Source organism: Pseudopodoces humilis, chromosome 2, assembly GCF_049639895.1.
Source record: "Pseudopodoces humilis isolate 2021_Gansu_Grassland_sample_001 chromosome 2, ASM4963989v1, whole genome shotgun sequence".
In the NCBI taxonomy this organism is placed as follows: domain Eukaryota; kingdom Metazoa; phylum Chordata; class Aves; order Passeriformes; family Paridae; genus Pseudopodoces; species Pseudopodoces humilis.
In genome coordinates, this window is record NC_142201.1 from 14,136,644 (window position 1) to 14,156,970 (window position 20,327).

Genomic DNA, 20,327 nt, shown 5'->3' on the forward strand with positions numbered 1-20,327 from the left:
ATTAGCAAGACTAAATGTATATCTAAGACAGCTCGTAGCAATAGCACTTTCTAAATCCTCTCAAAGTCTATTCCCATCTTGAGGAAAAAAAGCACTCTGTGAAAGCCTAAACGATTTAAAAGAATTAAAAGCAATTAAACAAAAGCAATAAGAAAGCAATGTTTTTAAAATGCCTTGGATGAGAACAACTAGAAAAAGTTTATGAGGGTACAGGCATAAAAAACAACAAATGCTATTTTTAGCTTCCCAGAAAGTAAACCTTTCATCCTAGATAAAACAGAGGTCCTTGCCAGTACAAAAGTAGTTTTACAGGACTATTCAATATTACATTATTTTCACAGCTACTGGCAACCCAGAAAAATGCCACCCTCAGTAAAGTAACTAAGGAACAACTACATGCAAGCAAATTGAATGGTAGATGCTAGCACAAATGCAGTATTAAAGCTGCAAAAATAAAAAAGTCAAAATCAGAAAATCCCTAGAGTAAGATTTTCAAGGTATACATACCACAGCTACACTGTAGTTCTCAAATATGGGCCTCATTTCTGAGACCATCCACAATTTTAACTTCTAGACAGTGAATACTCCACGGAAACTAAAGCTTTAGTTAGCACTAGCACTCACATTTTATGTGTGAGCTTGCACATCTTAAGTGATGAAGTTTTAGTTCTAGCAGGAAGTTGTAGAGCTACTCATGTCCTAATAATTTAATTTGCATTACTGAAGGAATATATATCAAACTGTCTTTTACAGTCTCTCAGAAAAAAATGTCATTACCTTAGAATACTGTGAAAATCTCAAAAGCATATGCTGAGATATTTTTAAAAAGCTTTCCCATTAAACACACTTTACTAGAAAGTGTTAAATTATAGAATATATTCCAAAATTAACTCTGATACAGTTTTATACAGCCATAAGGCCTATTGATTTTTTCCTTCATTTCAGTTTTAATACTGGCAAAATAATTAAATTCTAACTTTTTATGAATTTGGTCTTCAAGAATTTTCCATGTTAAGGAATGGCAAAACAGAATGTATTAGAATAGATGTTAGAATAGAATACATATAGAATGTATTGGGGAAAAAAATCTGCAACTGTTTTGAACATTAGCAGCTGATAATCAAATTTCAAGGATTTCATCTCATCTCTTCAGAATATCTCAAATCCTACCATACTGACTATAGGAAAAAGTTCTCCAGCCCAAAGCTGCACTGAAATCTCAAGAATCAGGGTCCCAGATGTCTTCTTGTGAGGTGCTTGTAACTTCTTACAGTTTCTGACACCTTCAGATGCTTTGCCAAGGATAAATGTATGTTTAGGATTCTACAAGCTGTGCAGTATACACAATCCTTCTTCCCTTTTGTAAAGAAATGTTTTCTGTATCATCAAGCCCAGAAAAGTATTTTTATTTCTAGTAATAACTGACCTTTTCTTGCTTGCATCTTACTCCCCAGTTTCACCATCTCCACTTCTTACCAAGCTTGCACTTCAGCCAGACCTGCAAAGAGGTTGTTTTTTATATCTTCATATGAAGGAAACTAAGCTCCAGAGAGGAGGTGATTTTTTTCTGTAAACCCTGTCCTCATGACTCAGCATCCTTTAAATGCCAACAGAAAAATATACCCCACTGGTATGAAGGAAATACATAACAAAGGGTTATTTTTCATGGTCAGGTTTCACAGAAAACTTTATCATTCAGCATTTATAGGAAAATTGTCTATTTTTCCTGCATCTCAGTTCTTCCCAAGACCTTTGACTGTAGCAGTCATCACCTGCAGTCTACTCACTCTTTCTCCATGGGTGGCAGAGGCAAAGACAAGAAACAACGTCTCAGCCTAGTCTGAACGCTTTGGTGTGAGCAGGAACACCCACAAGAGTCACGTCTCTCTCATACCCAAATTCTCTGTACAAACCCACTGCTCTTCCTCCCCTGCCCACGCCTTGCAGTGTGAATACCTTGAGTCCCTCACTGCATCCCTTCCATCTGGGGAAGACTTCAGTGTGACCACTGAAGTGACTGTCTCTACCCAACCCCACCTGATCTCTGCTCAGAGCGCCCTCATGCTGAGCAGCCACTCACTCACTCCCCTTGGAACCAGGGGAGAAGTTGTAGGAAGCCACAGCCCCATCTTCTCTCTTCCACTCAGCGTTTCAGCTGCCTCCTCCACTGCCCTTGGGATGGGATGCCATGGGAATGCCATGCCACACACTGCTAGCTAGAGCTGGCTGCACACTCCTAAAAAGCACAGCTGGCAGAAGTCATCACAGCAGCATGAATTCATTGTGAAGACATCTCCTGACACAGCTTCGGACAGATCATGGCTATTCAGAAGAGCAAAGGGAAGGATGGGGGTTGGTTAGCAAAGTTTAACTGATATTTTCCATAGCATTCCCTTCATAGTTTCCTGGAACATACTATTAAAAAATGGATGCTTGTTTTTATCTTTCACATATTCTGTACTTCTAGAACACAAGTAGTTATATGAAAATTATTTTGATTAAATGCTGATTCTGTTCAGAGAAACAGATCTCAATTTAAGAAATCGGTCCTATAATTATGGACCCCTGAAAGAAATAGCTGTTTTATTTTACTGGAACCTTTTGAATAACAAGCTGAAAATATTATAAAAGACTGTGCTTCAGTATTTTAATGATTTCTAAGACTTATCCATTTTCCTTTAATCTATAATTAAGAGAGCTCCCTTTTAAACTTAGTCAGAAGTCTATTCCAAATAGCTTTTTTAAGAGCTAACTAGTACTAGGGAAGAGAAAAGCAATTCAATTAATGTGTCACTGCTACAGAAAACTGCTGTGTCACACTTATATTTCATTAAATAGCAGACTTTGGAAGATGAGGAATCAGCAGTTTCAATCATGATTAAAAGTTCCACCTTTGCACCACACACTAGACTTGCCCAAACATATAGAGGCAGTAAAAGGGGACCTTCTCAGCTTCTACATGACATGTAGAATTATTATGCTACTATTTTCGAGAGTTTGAAAACATTATTTAAGGGTGAAGAAAATGTAGTTTCCACAGGGCAGTAATCTCAATGACTGAAATTACTGCATCCCAAGTAAAATTGCTAAAGTACAATTTTTTTCACTTAATTACAATTTTTTTTAAGCATTTCACTAGTGACTACTGCTAACAAGAAAAGACACGGTGATTAAACGTTTCATGTTCTTTAATAGCTAATCTGAAGTGCTAATGAGTGTTCAAAACATAACAGAACTGTCAATTGTTACAGACCTCCTCACTACACAGTGGAGCAATGAATAAACCTGACTATTGCTTGGCTTGAGTCAGAATCAGAATATCTCAGACCTGGTGGCTTAAGCACTGGTGACATAGAGCAACTCCTTTTAGGACTGTCTTCCACCTGTCTTACAGGTGTCACACAGGTGTCTCAGCTCACACCTACCTGCTGGGAAGGCTCTCACTTCCCTCTGCTCCACACAGTCCAAGGGTAGTCACCAATTTCAGAACCTAACTCTAATAAAACCAGAATATTGCTACTACCACTCTTCCCCTGCCTTCTACAGATCAACCTACCTGAAAGAATTCTCCTTGTTAATGGTGGGACTTTTATCACTCCCTTTCTTTGAACGCAGGCCTGTCTCACATGCCTGGAAATTTCCCCCTGGTGAGCACATCAATAACCCAGGAATGTTGTAAGGAGACCCAGGGTTGTGGCAAGAAATGCCCCCCTGGCTCAGCACCAGAGCCACCTCCAGCAGTGACCCTGCTACCCTCACCTTGCTCCCACATCAGCAACTCAGTACCCACGCCAATAATGCCAAAGAGAGACCTAGAAGGACCTTCTTTCAGTCCCTCTACCAAGAGGAGGAAAGCATCTCCACCTGCTCTTCCCTGTAATCCACCTTTGGCCTATGGTAAACGCCATGAGTATTTGTCACCATATCCTACCATTAGGAAATAAAATAAGAAAATCAGTGTATCCTTTACACAAGACATGCTGCACTGGTTACTTTTGGTTTTCTGTAATTTCTATGTCATCATGCTTTTCCTACCAGTCTTGATATCTTAATATCATGATTTTTTTTATGCAAACTCAGAAACTGAAACAGTTTATTCTCAAACTGTAAGATAATATAATTTCAAATTTTCCTTAAGAAAGTCCATAAATACCCATTAAAACGTTCTTTTAAAAAACATCTCTAATACTGGTGCAAATAACAGCTAGAGCTTACCAGAATGTCAGCATTTACTACCATTAATAGTGAGTACACTTGAGGACCTCAGCTGATATTCTGAGCTTCTTTTAACACATGAACATACTGTACAGACTCACCAAATTATCTGGTACACTTACTTCTCTTTAGAGTACATTTAAAAATCCTTGAAATCCTATTATGGCCCAACTCACAACTGGTGACTTACTGGGCAGCATGTACAGAAGCCACACCTGCCCTTGGAATAAACAGGCTGCAGATTCACCCAATAGCCACTGCAACACCATGTACCAGCATTTTGTCACAGCTCTGATATTTCTCATAAAGCTTCAAGGAACTTCTAAAATAAATTTTGGTGGTACATTTGTTTATTTTCCATCAACACAAATTTGTTCTCCAGTGTCTTGCTTATCAATGTAACAGTAATACCTGCTGTGCCAGATCAAACCAGACCTACAAGTTATGCCAGGAAGGAATTTTATACTAAAGGGTTTCCAGTTGCTTGAAATAATCAGATAATCTTTATAAAACAAAAAATGTGCAGTATCGTTTTTTCTGTCTGTTCATACATTGCCTCTCTCTCTTTACATAAGACAAACTAAGTTATACAGGGCCTACATTTTACAGAGCCCAAGCCAAGAGGCATCCATTCGGTTGCATTCTGGCACCATGCCTCTTCCAACATACTGGGTTATGAATTATAAACAGTCTCTCTCCTACATCCAGTCAGAATAATGGTGAACCAGATGGCAAAATGTGATGGCTTCTGCTTCTCAGCCAGAAGTATGAGCTATTACCACTGGGTGACCAGTTCTCTTCCTCCAAATCACTTACACAATTATTTACTTCACCTTGTCTGGTGCCATTCAGGCTGCAACATCCTCTTTACTCAGGGATGAAGAGAGGTGCTTACTTAAGCCCTCCCCCATCCTTTACTTTTGGTCAGGTGAGGGTGGTTGGTCTTAGTTTTTAAGACTCCTGTACTTACAAAAAGAATCTTCATTCAGTCAACAATAAACTGAATAGAAAGCAACCTCATTTGTGAAATCTTAAGCCACCAATAATGACTTTTTTACATTTCAGTGTGCTAAAGAATATGCATTGTCATGACCACCAAAGACTTTTTCAAGGGACTGCTTGACAGCAGGGACAAAAGTTAATGAGGTTGTTAATCCTCAATCTACCCCACAGCTTTTGGCAAAATATAGAAGGAAAAGTATGGTTTGTTTAGGAGGTGGCTCAGTCTTAACAGCTGATGCAGCTTCCCAGGTGGGTGAAACTCCTCAGACCTCCAGTCTCAAATCAGGAGTGACAGGCAGCACAGCAGTCTTCGAGTCCCACCTGTGCACGCTCAGATTTGTGTGGAAGAAATGAGAGCTCTGCAATGAGGATACCACAGAATAAACATACAAGGGCTCAAGTAATTTGAAAGACATCAGCCCCACTGAGGGCCTAAGAAAGAATAGACAGTCCTGCCTCTTCACTAAAAAAAGCATTTTTCCTTTTAAAAAGGTTACTAGAAAAGGATTATGGCATTGTAACCATTTCTTTATTTACAAGACATTCCCAAGCTTCATGTATCAAACTAAAGGTCACTCAACTTAGTCCCCACATAAGGTAGAGGCATTCACACAGGCAGAACTGTATCTTATGAAGCTAAAAAAGACTGAAAATATATTCTCTGTTAATGATTAACGAAACTTTGCATTTTCCAGTATTTAAAATGCCTTATTACTTCTAAGTTATACACGTCCGAGACAGCAGCATCCTACAAAACCAATATCAACAAGAAATTAATCTGTCAAAGTGCAAACAATTTCTGTCTAACAAACAGGCTACACAGCAAGTAATATAACTGTGGTTTTAATTAGCTGGGCATATAAAGCTGTTACAAGACAAATTTCTTTCATTAAAAAAAGCAGACAGTCAGTTAGAAATGCTTCAGTGCACTAAAACTGAAGATGACATAAGACACTAAACCTTCTCCCTCCCCTGTAACAAGGAGGAGCCAGAGTAGTATCACCCAAGCAGTCGGTGATGAGCAGCTCCTTCTCCTCCTACCATACTGGTAACTCCCCAGAAATGCCAAAAATAAAAGGGGTCCAGCAGTACAGAGGAAAAAAAATTCAGCAGTAAAAAGAACCATTTTCTGTAATTCTGTTCAGACACTTGGGATAAGAGTTTCATGCAAAATTAACTGTAGGATATTCTAAGTTCCCCAGTATTGAATACCAATGTTTTGTGAATTGGTCAAAAATGGTAGCATGGTACCCCATAGCATATTGAGTATACATTATTTTATATTGTAAAAAAAAAAAAAAAAAAAAAGTGACAAGAATATGTGTGTATGCATAGTAGACCTTTTTTCTCCTCTCTGCTTAAGGAACTGCTTTCCATATCACACAACTGAATTCCAACATAAGGTTCCCATTTTCCCCCCTGCACCCCAAAGAAGGCCTGTGCCAGCTGCTCCTTTTCCCAAAAGCACCAGGGGCAACATCAAAAACATCAGCAGACAGTCCACTGCACATATTATTAGCAGAAGACTTAGTCTGCCCAGGCCCAAGGAGAGAGACTCAGGCACTTGAAGACAGAAATTAGATGCCTGAATTTAAGATCACAGGGCATGATTACAGTAAGTTTTGTCTGATCAAATTAGGATGGAGACAGACACATCCTTGCCTCCAGATTCTGCTGTTGCCAATGCCACCCTGGGCACACCAGCCAGGATGCTCAAGGCATTTAAGAGCACAGGGAACCTTAAGCTCCCAGCCCTTGCACCCAAGATTATTAAAAGATTCTGGATAAAATAAAGAATAAAACATAGACAGTCCTGGAAGCAAAGCTGGGATCCTTGCAGCTAAATGGAGATTCATTGGACAGCAGTTTCTTATTTCTTAAAGTGGTTTTGTGAACAGAGATTACAAGATATTGCATGAATGCTGGATTGTTCCCCTTCAATTCAAAACAAGACATTGTTCTGGGATGGGAAACTGGTTTCTGAAAAGATAAACATCCCTTCTTGCTTGTTTCATTAAACTGGTAAAAGAAAATTTAATTCAAATTAAGAAAACTCATATTCAAACTGATCCACTGGAGAAAAACAATTGATATTTATGTGCTGTTGCCACTTTGCACTCATTACAGGGACTAATGTTTTGCAAGACATCTTTTAAACCTTCCTAAGCTTATTATTTACTGTCTCCTGACAAGCATGACTTCATTTCATGAGCTGGCACACATCCCATTGTGAGAATCTAATCTTTAATAACATATCCTAATTAAATATGCACATTTAATTCAAAAACCAATAGCTAAAATTCAGAACAAAACAAAAAACATTCATTTGACTAAACAAAGCAATTGGATTAGAGTGCACAGAGCAAACTCAGATATTAAGTCACATATGTCACAGCAGAAAGTCATTAAGGGAAGGGGAAAAAAAAGGGTAAAAAAAATGCCCAAAAAACCAATCAGGCAGACAATTCTTTATACCTGACCGTATCCGACCTCTCTGAATTCCTAGCTAGCTTACTCCCCATCTGTCATATGATAATAACTTTAAAAGAAGCACATTTAAGAACTCATCAGAAGTTCAAGTCAATTGTTCTTAGCATGCTTATTTCCACTGAAGAAGGCTGTGTTCTACAGAAGCTACAAGGATTTATTCTTCTCAACACTCACGGCATAATTTCACCATTAAACTACACATTATTTCGAGTGGTTCCACAGTGACAAAGAAAAAACAACAAACACAAACAAGACCAAACAAACAAAAATTTTAAAAATACCTCTTGAGATTTAAATACCAAAATCACACCAACAAAAAAGCTACTTCTATCTATTTGTCCATTTCTGAATCAGTGTAATCTGGAAGCCACTTTCCTTCTAGTGAGTACAGTCCTAACATTTGAAATTACTGAGATACTTGGACTCAAAAACTTTGAGTTACAAGTTTGTGACCTGCTATAATGCTTTCAAAGACTCTACTGAAAGAAAATTAGATACATTTGTAATTTAATAAACAATTTTACTGTTGATTGAGATTAAACCCCAACACACATCAATCTTTGCCTTCAGTGATCTCACTGTAATTTCTGAAGTTTGATTTAGTAAGATTTATCAAAACAGTATTCTGGAGGAAACTCCTCATAGTATTTGAAAACAAAACAAGAGAGTAAAGGCTTAGGGTTTACAATTTTAATTCTCAGGATAAATGCAGGTCAACTACCTACACCACATTGCCGAACACAAACAAAGCAAGAAAATCTACTGAAATTATAATATTACAATTTCTAGGTTTTACTTAATCCTACCTGACTTCATACATGCCCAGATGAAGAGTTAGAAAGACGTTCCTTTTCCCTTTCAATCTAAAATGTCACCATTCCCACCACAGATTACAATATACTGTCAATTGAAGAAAAACATTTTGTGAAGTTCTTTTAAATATATTTTTAATAACAGACTGGGCAGCAAAGTTTGTATTCAGCTTTACCTTCTCTTGAACTAGGAAACAAATTAAGTTTTGGGTTTTTGAAGGGACCTGTCACACATTAAAGTTCTATTTTCAGTTACTCTATTCTGCAGAGGACTAATTCCTCTAAAGAAGAATTTGCTCAGATCTGCAGAGGTGAAAAACATTCAGGACATGCTGTTCTGCAGACTCAAACTTCTGTCCCACAGTCACAGCAGTTGGATGCCCAGGCAGCCACCTATGGAACATCACAGCACCCCGCTTTGGAATGCAACAGTGCAGGAATATCCATGAAACCCCACAGTCTGCTAACAGAGGCAGCCACCAGAGGCAGGCATTAATTGCCCAGTTTGTTCAGGTCTACTCATTTGTTGCTCATTAGCATTAGTTACCTCCAGTTTGTGACTGGATAGTTCACCACAGCTTACAATGAGCTGCGCAACAACAGATAATTTGCAAGAGAGAAACTAGATGCCAAATAACAGGAAAGGGGTTTACTGTCCAAGACAGATCAACCAAAATACTGGTGAGCTCCCTGTAAACTAACTTTGTAGAATTCTAGTAACTGAAAAGATACTACCTTTAGGCCTCTGCAATAGATTTAGTCTTCTGTTCATCAAGCAAATACTACTCAGCAAATGGGATTTTCACAGAAAAGTGATTTTTGTCTTGTTTTGGTTTTTCCCACGACCTTGAACTGGTAAACTGTCAAGACCATTTTCAAACACTGATATATCTCCACATAAGGGAGATGGGGACCAAGGAAATAGTGCCAGACTGTTTTCAATGGTACTCAGCAACAAGACAAGAAGCAATGCCCATGAACTAAAACACAGGAAGTTCCACCCTAACATGAGGAAAAACTTCTTTACATTGAGGTTGGCAGAGCACTGGAACAGGCTGCCCAGGAAGGATGTAGACTCTCCCTCACCAGGGACATCCAAAACCCAGCTGGACACATTCCCATGTCACCTGCTCCAGGTGACCCTGCCATGGCAGGAGGGCTGGACAGGATTATTTCCAGAGGTGCCTACCAACCCCAACAATTCTATGAATCTGTGAGATGGCTACGACTGCTTCATTGCCACAACTCTTCAGCTGTCTTACTTAAACCAAGGTAGTTATTAGGAACACCAAAACCAGTTTATGAAAAAAATAACCCACAAAAAAAAAAAAAAAACCAAAAAAAAAAAAAAATCCTATCAAACCAACAAGAAAATATGGTAGTCATAGGAAATACAGAAGCCTCATGATTACATATACAACATTATATTTTCTATAATTGCAAACAGTAGCTTCTCATCATCCATTAGGCATTCAAATGCTCTCTCAGTAATGAAGTTTTTTCTAAAGCACTCATAATTAAAACTGTCCTTTGAAGGCTATGAACTATCCAGTCCTTTTCAAAAATGAGTTTACTTGCTCTCAAGATGTCCTGTCATAGACCTGTCTTATTTTTCTAATGATAATCTGTCCTATGCCCTTCAAATGTTCAGATTGACACTTACACATAATTTTTTAATGTGCAGTGATTACACTTCCAGGCTGAACCTCTGTCAAATCCACATGCAGAGCATGACAAATTATTCACACTACACTGTGCTCTTGGGCTCAGTTCTCAGAAATAGGCTTTTGACCCCAGACTGCATTAAACAGCTAAGATGCAGACAGCTTAAAACATACAATGAAATAATGACTGAAGCAACAATAACTATATCTGCTTTTGAAGTCCAGCATCCAACAGTGAAATTACAGACTGATGGTATTTTCAAGAGGACTTGTGGGACAAAATACTCAACACTACATCAAAAAGCATTAAAAGAAATTTAAGAAACATTAAGACCCCTCATTCTAGCTTAAACTAGCATATAATTCTATTTGAAAATACTTGAAGATTGCAACATTTGAAATAATTAACACCTCTTGAAAAGAAGTAAGGACCATTTTGTCAACCTGCATTTACAGAAAATTTTATAAACAAGTATAAGTGGACTACCAAAATAAAAAAAAAAACACTAACACATTTGGTTTGGGCTCTTTTCATATTAGCTCTAATAAAATCAAGTCTACCAAAAAGAGCCATTCTTGATTTCTGAAGAGAAATGGAGACAAAGGGCATATGGTTCTATCCATGATGATGAAGCAACAATAAACAAGACAGCCAGAAGTCAGGCAGTGCTGAACACTCAAGAAGGTACTTTTTGGATATCTCACAAAAAAGTCTCCGGTCACACTCCACTCAAACTAAGCAAGAAAATTGTTACTTGTTTGGTGTTTAAAAGGTGTACACAAAGCAGGACAAGTGCAGGTTCACGACTGTTGAGTGTACACAACCTAAGATGGATTTTTAGAGAGCAACTTCTACTTTGTGTTCCACAGATCCCTCAAATAATATTTCTTCAAACAGAAAAATCAGAAACAAAACAAGAACAGTACTGCACCTTGCAAATCAAACTACCAACCATACAAAAGTAACCAAAAAAATTACAAAGCAATTAAAGAAAGTAAGGCAGGCGCATGTCAGTAATGGATATCGATGAGGGGAATCCAGTTACAAAGATTTTAATTATTAACATGGAATTTAATTAGCGTGCTGCAGCTAACTCTCCCACTACTATGAAGCAAGCCTTCAGCAACCACACCTGGTCAAGATCTCAGGTTGGCATCACATTAAAATGACTAAGTTTTCTTGCATTCCCATGAAGGGTTTCAGTGTTGAGTCAGAGGGAAGAATGCCATCTAGTGAATTACTCAGACAATACTGGCACATTCCACCTATATTTACCTGGCCTCAATACACAGAGGAAGGATTTCTTCATCTTTTATTGAATCCTGAACATTTTCAGGAGAGAAAGGAGAAAAAGAAGGAGGAGAAAACAGGGAAAACATACCTATTTAAAAACAGGTCATTTACAGCTTTAGCTACTGTCAACAGGTGGATCTGGCCAAACTAAAAATAAATTCTACACTTTAACAAAACCAGTAATGCTATCAACTTCTTTACAGCTGACAATCATGCCCTGTGGGAGGAAAGAGCCCTTCAGAGATGAGCCTGCCAGCTGCTCAGCTCTATACATGGGTATGCTCATCCTTCCAAATACAAGAGGCCAAGGAGAGGTCCCAGCATCACCCACGCTCATGGACCAGCCCAGCTGCCACCCCAATGCTCCTCCAGACTATTGTGGCCAGCTGACACGGGAAGGTGTCGTTCCTTCATGGCACAGCCCCATCAGCAATACCTGAAGCTCTGTGAAAATGGCTCGTGCATCTCTGCTGGCCACCCACACCAGTAAAATCCTAGCAAAGGAGTCACCACAGCATTCACAAAGCCCAACTCAACATCACCAAATATAGACCCTGTTCCACTTAAATCAATGGACACTTGAGGCTGATGCGAGTCCTAAACCATTTATTTTAAAAGCTACTTGAACCTTCAGTTTAAAGGCTCAAATAATTCTCATCAACATTTTTCCCTCTTCTTCACACAACAGAAAAAGGTATCAATACAAAAGTACAGCACTTTTCATCCGACGATATTAAAATAATACACTTCAGCCGAATATAGCTTAATTAAGGCTTATTCTGGTGCACTCCAATATTAATTAATAGTTTACTTGGAAATTCCCACCATATGGTACTGTAGCAGATGTTAATCATGTAAGGCCAAACACTTTGCAATTACTGTTCTAGCCACTTCATCTGAGGTACCAAGTGCCCTAAATTTCTACTTAAAGGATAAGCTGGAAATGCCAAACATCCTACAAGATGACATCCACAGCTATTTTCTTCAAGATAATATTATCTGGCAGATAAGTATCACAAAATGGGGTAGATATTTAAGCCTCCAGTACTATAAAATGACTTGCTATAGAAAGTGCTGAACTCCCTTTGCATAAGAGAAATGCCTGCATTGAAAACCTCAAGGAAAAATTTATTTTGTCTCCCAGCTATCTGCTAAACCCCATACACAGGGAAGGCAAAAATGTGTACACAAGTGGATGTGCATTAAGCATTCTAGATTTTGGCTGCCCCAAACCCATGGATTTGTGTCTTCCAGCCCTTCATCCTCCAACTGCAGGAAAGGAACATTGTGAGGAGAAGCAGATGCTTGCTCTTGGACAGTCTGCTATTTTAAATTGAAGAGGAACTGCCCTGATGGGCCTGTCTCCTAACAAGAAATTGACTGTGCTCTGAGCAGGTTCTTGTGGCATTAGATTTCTTATAATATGAGCCTAATACTGAGCTCCCAAAATTTTTCTTCTGAAAAAATACAACTCATCTCCATCTCCTTACTTCATCTTTTTCGAGAAAGCAAATGCATTTGAAAAGCTGGAAGAGATCAATAAAGAAAATGTGGCCTTTCAGAATTTCCCAACACGGTATTTCCAGACAGGATTTTTTAACAAGGTATATGGGAACTCTTATTCTTCAGTATTTGTCTTGGTAACTATTCAGCTTCTAAAGTGAAGGTTTGAAGTATTAATTAAGTAAATAATTTTAGCAGTAAGTATAAAAGCACAGATTTGCTTTATTTGGATTTAAAAATCTAAACCTGTTATCCTGATGAAGTTAGGTGCTACAGGTGATCCTCAGTGCAGTTATGACTTAATGAGGATATTGTAACTTCTTGGGAAAAGAAAGTATTTACACAGAATGGAAGCCTTGAAGAATTAGCTCTTTCTTCTTGTTGCATACCTTTGAGCCTATACAGGGAGAAATTTCTCAGGAAACAGCTTCTCCTTATTCCTCTGGAAAATGGTAACAAATATTACTACTTGGGTCTGGAAAATACAGTACAATCAAAAGCTACAGCAACTTAGCTTAGATTAAATGGTTATCTACACTTCTGCAGATCAGACAGAAAAGCTAGACCATTTGTCAATTTGGGGTTTAAAAGACAAAACTGCCTGTGTTATTATTGCTGGAGTGCTTAAAGACAACTACTTGCAAAGATTCTAAAAATACATCTGTATATGTATTTCAATCCTCTCATCTGAAAAGTGATCTGGTTTATATTGCTGCCCTGCAAAATTCTTGACACCCATTTACAAGAACAGGCATTTGTAAATTGTTTGGTTTAATAATGTATTGTGCAAATAAATTTGAATAAGATCAAAATACAGAGCTTTACCGAACTGTTGCAAAAAACCACTTGAGAAAACATATTGTCAGGCCATATTTAAACCAACAGATGTTTCAGAAATAGAACAATATGTTCAAACAAAATAAAGGTGTAAATGGGCAGCGCTAAAAGAGCTTCACAACACACATTAATTTCAGTAAGCAACTGAGATGACCTCATCTAGGAAAGCTCCCTCCTAAAAAGATCATAAATTTAGAAATGAATTCTGATGTTATGCTTAAAATTTGGCTGCATGAATTATTTTCAGAGTGGCTGCTTATGTAACATCGCCTTTGCTATGGCAACACCCAGCTGTTAGGCTTTGACACATCCCAGTTGCCATTGCAGTTTAATTTTCTGCTCATGAACAATGGCAGGAGAAGTTTTCTAATCACAAAGATGCTCTAAAACACATCATCGTGATTGATATGGTGGCCATTGATACTGCTAAATCTCTAATGTCAGAAAGGTGAGCAAAAAGTGAGAGATCCACAGGAAAAATAAACAAACTAGAGAGAGATCTTTCAGCACTGCTTTCAATACAGTTTTAAAGCTTGAGTCCTTAAAACTACAGTTTGGGTGCAGTTTGAGTCTTGACTACCTGTCTTCATATAAACTCCCCTCTCCAAAAAGTCCCTCACTTTGTCTGACTGAAATCCTTGTTACATTCCTACAGAGTAACTATATATAAATTAAAGATGTTAATCAAAATTAAACTCCAGCAATGGATTATTTCATATTTTTCTACAGCTTTTTTTGCTAGGCATTACAGGAAAAGTCATAAATCCATTTAATAGCATCACTTCAAAGCTAATGGAGTACTACACGTACCCTCTGATACTGTAAAATTTCAGTTTGCTTTACACTGGAGAAAGAAAATAGCGGTTTAATGCTGACAAATTGTAAAACGCCTGATCTATTCCACATATGGCACTTAGCAATGACTATTAAGTTGATGACTATTCTGACGCTCATCAGTCACCTACACACACTTGACAAGGAATCGAAGTTTCAGAATCCAAGTGTTTTTCATACTCTTATCCATCTTTTTTTTTCCCTGAGACAACTTATCCTTTTATTAAAGGATTATTAAATAGTATTTAAAGTATTTAAAATCCATATTATTTCTAATCGTCACAATTTTTAAGGGCCCTGCCAAGATCAATGTGAAGGGAAGTAGCATAAGAAAGAACCTTTAACATAATAGACTACTAGAAGAAAAACTAAAAACGATGGACAAAATTGAAAGCTCCAAGTAATGCACATACATTTGTGGAAGCACACCTCCTCTTTACCATACAGTGCTCACATGCCTTTAGCACTGTAGTCCATCCTACGCTCCAGAAAAAGCTCCCCGCTAAACTCAGTTCATGTCAGTGCTAAGAGAAACCCATGGTCAAAAATGAGGTCAGTCTGATAATGACCCTGAATGCAGGATTCATCCTTACTTTTTTTAAGGCCTAAACTGATTTGCTAGATCCCAGTGCTGTGAGAAAATTTGTGACTTCACTGATGAGTTTCCCTGTTGCTAACTAATGGTTCAGGAACTGCAGCAGAAACTAGGGGCTGCCACAGCAGTCCTAGGGCTCTGCATATGCACGAACAGGAGTAGGAGGATCCCCATGGCAATACTTTTTTTAAATCATCATTAAGTATTGGAGTATTTAGTGTCAGAGCATTCCCACAAACTGATGCATTTTTTTGATGAATATAACACATCATTCCCAGTACACCAAGTGGAGTACAGTTGTTGGCAGCCCGTGATGACTTTGCAAACATACGTACCTCTGAAAACGGACACGAACTTCAGCACACAGAGAGCAGACGGAAACAGTTCTCAAACCCATGCAATGTTCAGTCATACAGATGAGGAACTTTTGAACTCTGCATTCACTTTGTTAGCATGTTCCTATTTCTGCTTCTCTCCCCTCAATCCCAAATATTTGCATCCTTCTAAACCCTGCTAGAATAGACTTTATAGAGGTAAAAAGCCCCTACTCCTTTAGCATCAGAAGCCTTTAAAGGCAACCCCATGCCTTAGATGTCAGCTTCTTGAGTATGACTACCATTACAACAGTTTAAGCCTTATGAGCTTCACATAAGCCCTATGAGCTGTCACTCAGCTAGCAAAAAATAAATATTTAAGCTTTGTTAGATAAAGTAATATTGATTTTTTTTTTTCAGGTGGACTGCCTTTTGGAACAGATTTTGCCATTGAGAGATTGCTACTGAACTAAAATTAAAATAATGTTAAAAGCAGCAAGCCCTTATCAAAACACAGCAATCATCAATAACCTCAGACCAAAGAAATTAGATTAGAAGACTCAATTAAAAACATCCTAATGTTTGGTAAGTAACTGAGTGTCTTTAAGTGTTCTCAGAGCCTCAGAAATCTAAAATACATCTGGCATGTTCCCCTCCTGAGTGACTGAAAGCCATGACATTCGATGACGCTTGCCTGTGTAACACGTCAACGTTTTGAGACATAGCAGTGGAATCCACACGTGTCCTCCAGAGAGGAGGCAGAGGAGGTGGCTGACACACTTTCATCTCACTCATCCGTACAGGACCTTTAAAATTTGTACTAAATACATGAAAAGCACAAAAAATGGTTTGAATCAATTTAAATATTCATTTTATCCTCCACGTACAATATGCCATCCTGTGGGACAGACGAGCTAATCCATCTACGATTTTTCCAGCTCTATGACAGTTACTCTTCCACTCTTCTTCTAGGATTCACTTTAAACCCCAGAATACTCATATGCTGACACAGGCTCTCCTCACTTTGTCCCTTTCATTTGCAAAGTTTTAACTGGTACTTTGGTCTAGAACTTCTTACTGTACACATTTTCACAGTCAAAATTTAGTTATTTATTTGTATAACCAACTCCAGGTACAACCCTGTAGCTCAGCAGCATCGGTATTAGGCCACTACAGGGATCCACAGACAATGGGGACATCAAGAAATTAAATACTGACAAGATACTGGAGAAACTGCATTTATTCCATGAATACCCAGCCTCGAGCCTGTTCCCTACACAGACATCCAGCCCAGAGCTTGGCACTTTTATCTAACCACTTTGAATGGAAATACTTTCCCCATGATCATTTCTCACATCTTATAATTTCAGGCCCAATGTTTTATCACTACTCTGAGCAAAATGCCACTGAGGTAATGGTTTTTTGCCTAAATAAAGAATTCCAGATGAGGCCTTTAACTGCAAATGTTCAGGTCATACCAACAAGAACATCACAAAAACACTGAGAGCAATAAAATCTGAAGTGTTTCATTTCCCCTTACTTTCAGATAACTGTAAACAATGTTGAATAATAGGATTTTCCTTTTTCAGGAAAGATTTTGCTTTGAACATCAAAATCTATTTGGAAGAATTCTCTTTACAGAGCTGCTCTGAGGAGGCATATAACATAGCATCCACTTCAAGGAAGAGGTTAAAACCAAGTTCAACATTTATAATTCTTTAAAATAACCTCCAGTAAGTCAGCAAACTATTCGCACATCTTGAAGTTCAATGTAATTTATGCAAGACCATTGCTAATGCAAACACTGCACTCCTCCCAAACTTCTCATGACAGACACATTCATTAGTTTTACTCATCAAACTGTCCTGGGTATCTCTTAAAATGCAAATAAGCTAGAAACAGAATTTGCTGGAAAAAATGGACTTACAGCATAAGAATATTTTTCCATAAGGATTTCAATACCACTGTTTGCAACACTACCCATTATAAGTAAGGAAAACAAAGTTGCAGCAAAGATCATTTGCCCTTATCCGCTACCATCCTTCCTCCAAACTCAGCAAGGTGTGAGCCATCAGACAGGAGCAAACCTGCTCCCAGCTACTGGTCATACTCGTTTCCAGGCTTGACTTTTGAAACCAGAGTGGCTACCTAGGTGGTTTTCCTCCAAGAGGTAGGTGCTTTATCTCCTTGCACCACCTAAGTGAAGGTTCATGTGCTACACAGAATACAAAATGAAGAAATGGAAGCATGAAGCAACATATATGCATTCGCTCCGTACATATGAAAGTCCTCCAGAGAAACAATCAAACATTCAGGCAAAAAAAAAAAACAGGTTAAACACTAAAAAGCAGGCATTGTATTCCAGAAAGTAGGCATGACTGCAATAACTTTTTTTTTTTTCTAAAGCTTACATTATTATTTCTGAAAGACCTACAGCTCTGAGGGTTAGTCGCAGGTTTCTAATTGCAAACCCTTATCCAGCAGCACAATTTCTAACAGTACCATTTAGTCTGTTCTCAAATTATCAATTTTATAATAATGTAATACCAAAGCAGAGTATGCAATGCACTTCACCTACCATTTATAAAAAGTATTCGATGTATTACATTTTTTCGGTGTTTTAAAAATGCATTATCTGCAAATTCATTATTTCTATGTATTCCCCAAATTATGAGGAAGGTATCTGAGACACTGATTAGAAAAATGCCCTACACAGTAGTTTTATTTTAAAGTTAAATTGTTGGATGCTAAATTGCTGTAAAAAAAATTTTGAAGTTGAAAATTGTTTGCTCTTAATATCGATCATCTGTAGCTCCATCAAGTTTTTATTAATCTTTACTAATTTCAAAGGATATGAAGTATTACATCATTCTTTTTGATTACAGAGAGAGAATACAGAATATTTTAGAATATATTTTGTCTATAGAGAGAGAATGCTTCCGAAACTGCAAAACTATGTATGCTACTAAATACATACATAACTCGCCAGCTATAAATGCCAGTATTGAATAACTGAAAACATATGCTATATGCCTGAAATTTTAAGGATTATGAAACTGTCACATTGGTATCACACAGCATGTTATAAAGAACTCCCACAATGTAGCAGTTGTTCAAAACTTGTACACGTCCGGTCATTCTATCTTTATAAAAAGATATATAACACTAGATGGTGATGTATTCAAAACACAGCTGCAGCCTAACTTAAAGGTAATCCGAAAAAGCCCCCGCAAACACATACAAAATCCATACAACAAAATACCTTTCCACATTACAGCATTAAAGCCACGTCAGGATGGCAAGCACATAGAATGAAAGAAAAGCGTTTCCAAAAGGTCCAAATTTTATTCCCATCAGTTTATTTGAGGGGAGGACAGGTGAGGGAAAGGGAGAAAGGGAGCAGCGGAACAGCCACGCTCAGCCCAGAGCCCAGACTGTTCGTGCTCCCTTCAATCACGGATCTTGAAGTGCAGCCCCCGGGGAGGGGGACGGCGGCGGCCCGACGCGCGGAGCCTCCGGCCCGGCCGGAGGAGGCCTCGCCCGGCACGGCGGCTTCACGGCAGCGGGGGAGCCCCGGCACCCCGAGGGCGCGGGCCGACCCCCGGCCCCCTCCTCGCGGGGGAGGTCGCAGCCGTGTCCCCCCCCCCGCCAGCACGGGCGAGCGCTGCACGTTCGGCTGAACTTTTATTCGCGAGGCGTTTCGCGCCGCACCCGCCGGGAGCAGCCGGACACGCTCCCCGCGTCCCTCCGCTGCTGGGGGGCGGCTCCATCGCCACACCGCGGTCGCCGCCCGGGAGCACCCGGGGCTCCCGCGGGCACAGCCTCGCCTCCGCCCCCGGCCCCCTCCCCGGCTCCATGGGCATCACCAGCCGCCGCCCCCTCTCTGAGCCCGGGGCAGGGGGGGCAGCGCGGCCCCCGGCCCCAGCGACGCGGCCCCGACGGCCTCCCGCCTTCCTTCCCAACCCCAACCAAAGCGTGGCGGCAGCCGGCGCTGCCGGGAGGCGGGATCCCGGCGTGGGGGAAGCCGCGGAGCTCCCCGCACCTGCGGAGCGGGGATGGGGGGTGATGGGAGAGGGCAGCCCTCGCCACCACTCCTCACCTTTCATCCAGTCGACGACCTGGCTCGGCGACCACTTACTGACGGGCTCCATGATGAGGGCCATGGGCGGCTCGGGGGCGCGGGGCTCGGGCGGCCGCCGCTGTCCGGGCGAGGGGCGAGGCTGTGCGGGGCGGAGGGACCGCGCTGCCCGGAATCCCGGCGGCGGGAGGAGAGAGCCGCTATATCCCTGCTTGCCTCCGCTCCGCTCGCTCGCTCGCCGCCTCTGTGCCTCTCTGGGGATTTCAGTTCATGTTGCCGGCTCGGCGGGGAGGGGGAGGAGGAGGAGGAAGGGGGAGAAGGGGGCGGCACGCTCCGACGCCTCCCGCCCCCGCGAACCCGCGGGCAGCGGCGACGGCTCCCGGCCCCGCCGAGAGGTCGGTCCTGGGGCGGCGGTGAGCGGGGCACTGGCTCGACTTTGCCCGCTCGGGTGCTCGGCGGCTCCCGCGGCTCTCCGCGGCCGCGGCTGCCGCGCCGGTGTCTTTTCTCCTGGCGGAAATGACGAGGCGGCTCCTGCCACCCGAAAATATCTCCAAGTGAAATGGGAAGCGACACCCGACGGCTGCCCGGGGCGGGGGGGGGGGAGAGCCGGGATGACTCGCAAGGTGCCGCCGGCGGCGGGAGGGGGGTCCGGGGCGGCGGCAGCGCCGAGCACCTGCTCCCGGCGAGCC

The 20,327-nt window shown here is 40.5% G+C and overlaps 1 protein-coding gene across 7 annotated transcripts in view; it reads right to left on the minus strand.

Annotated features, from left to right (window-relative positions):
• The window catches only part of CNKSR2 (connector enhancer of kinase suppressor of Ras 2), a 207,826-nt gene extending 187,709 nt beyond the window's left edge, over positions 1 to 20,117 (minus strand). For all 7 annotated transcript variants that reach the window (XR_015772050.1, XM_088052277.1, XM_088052276.1 and 4 more), the window contains exon 1: positions 19,660 to 20,117. Coding sequence is in view for 6 of the 7 variants with exons in the window: in XM_088052277.1 (XP_087908403.1) it covers positions 19,660 to 19,723 (64 nt within the window). In the remaining variant the exon portion in view is untranslated. The remainder of the gene's footprint in view (positions 1 to 19,659) is intronic.
• Positions 20,118 to 20,327: the final 210 nt, after the last annotated feature.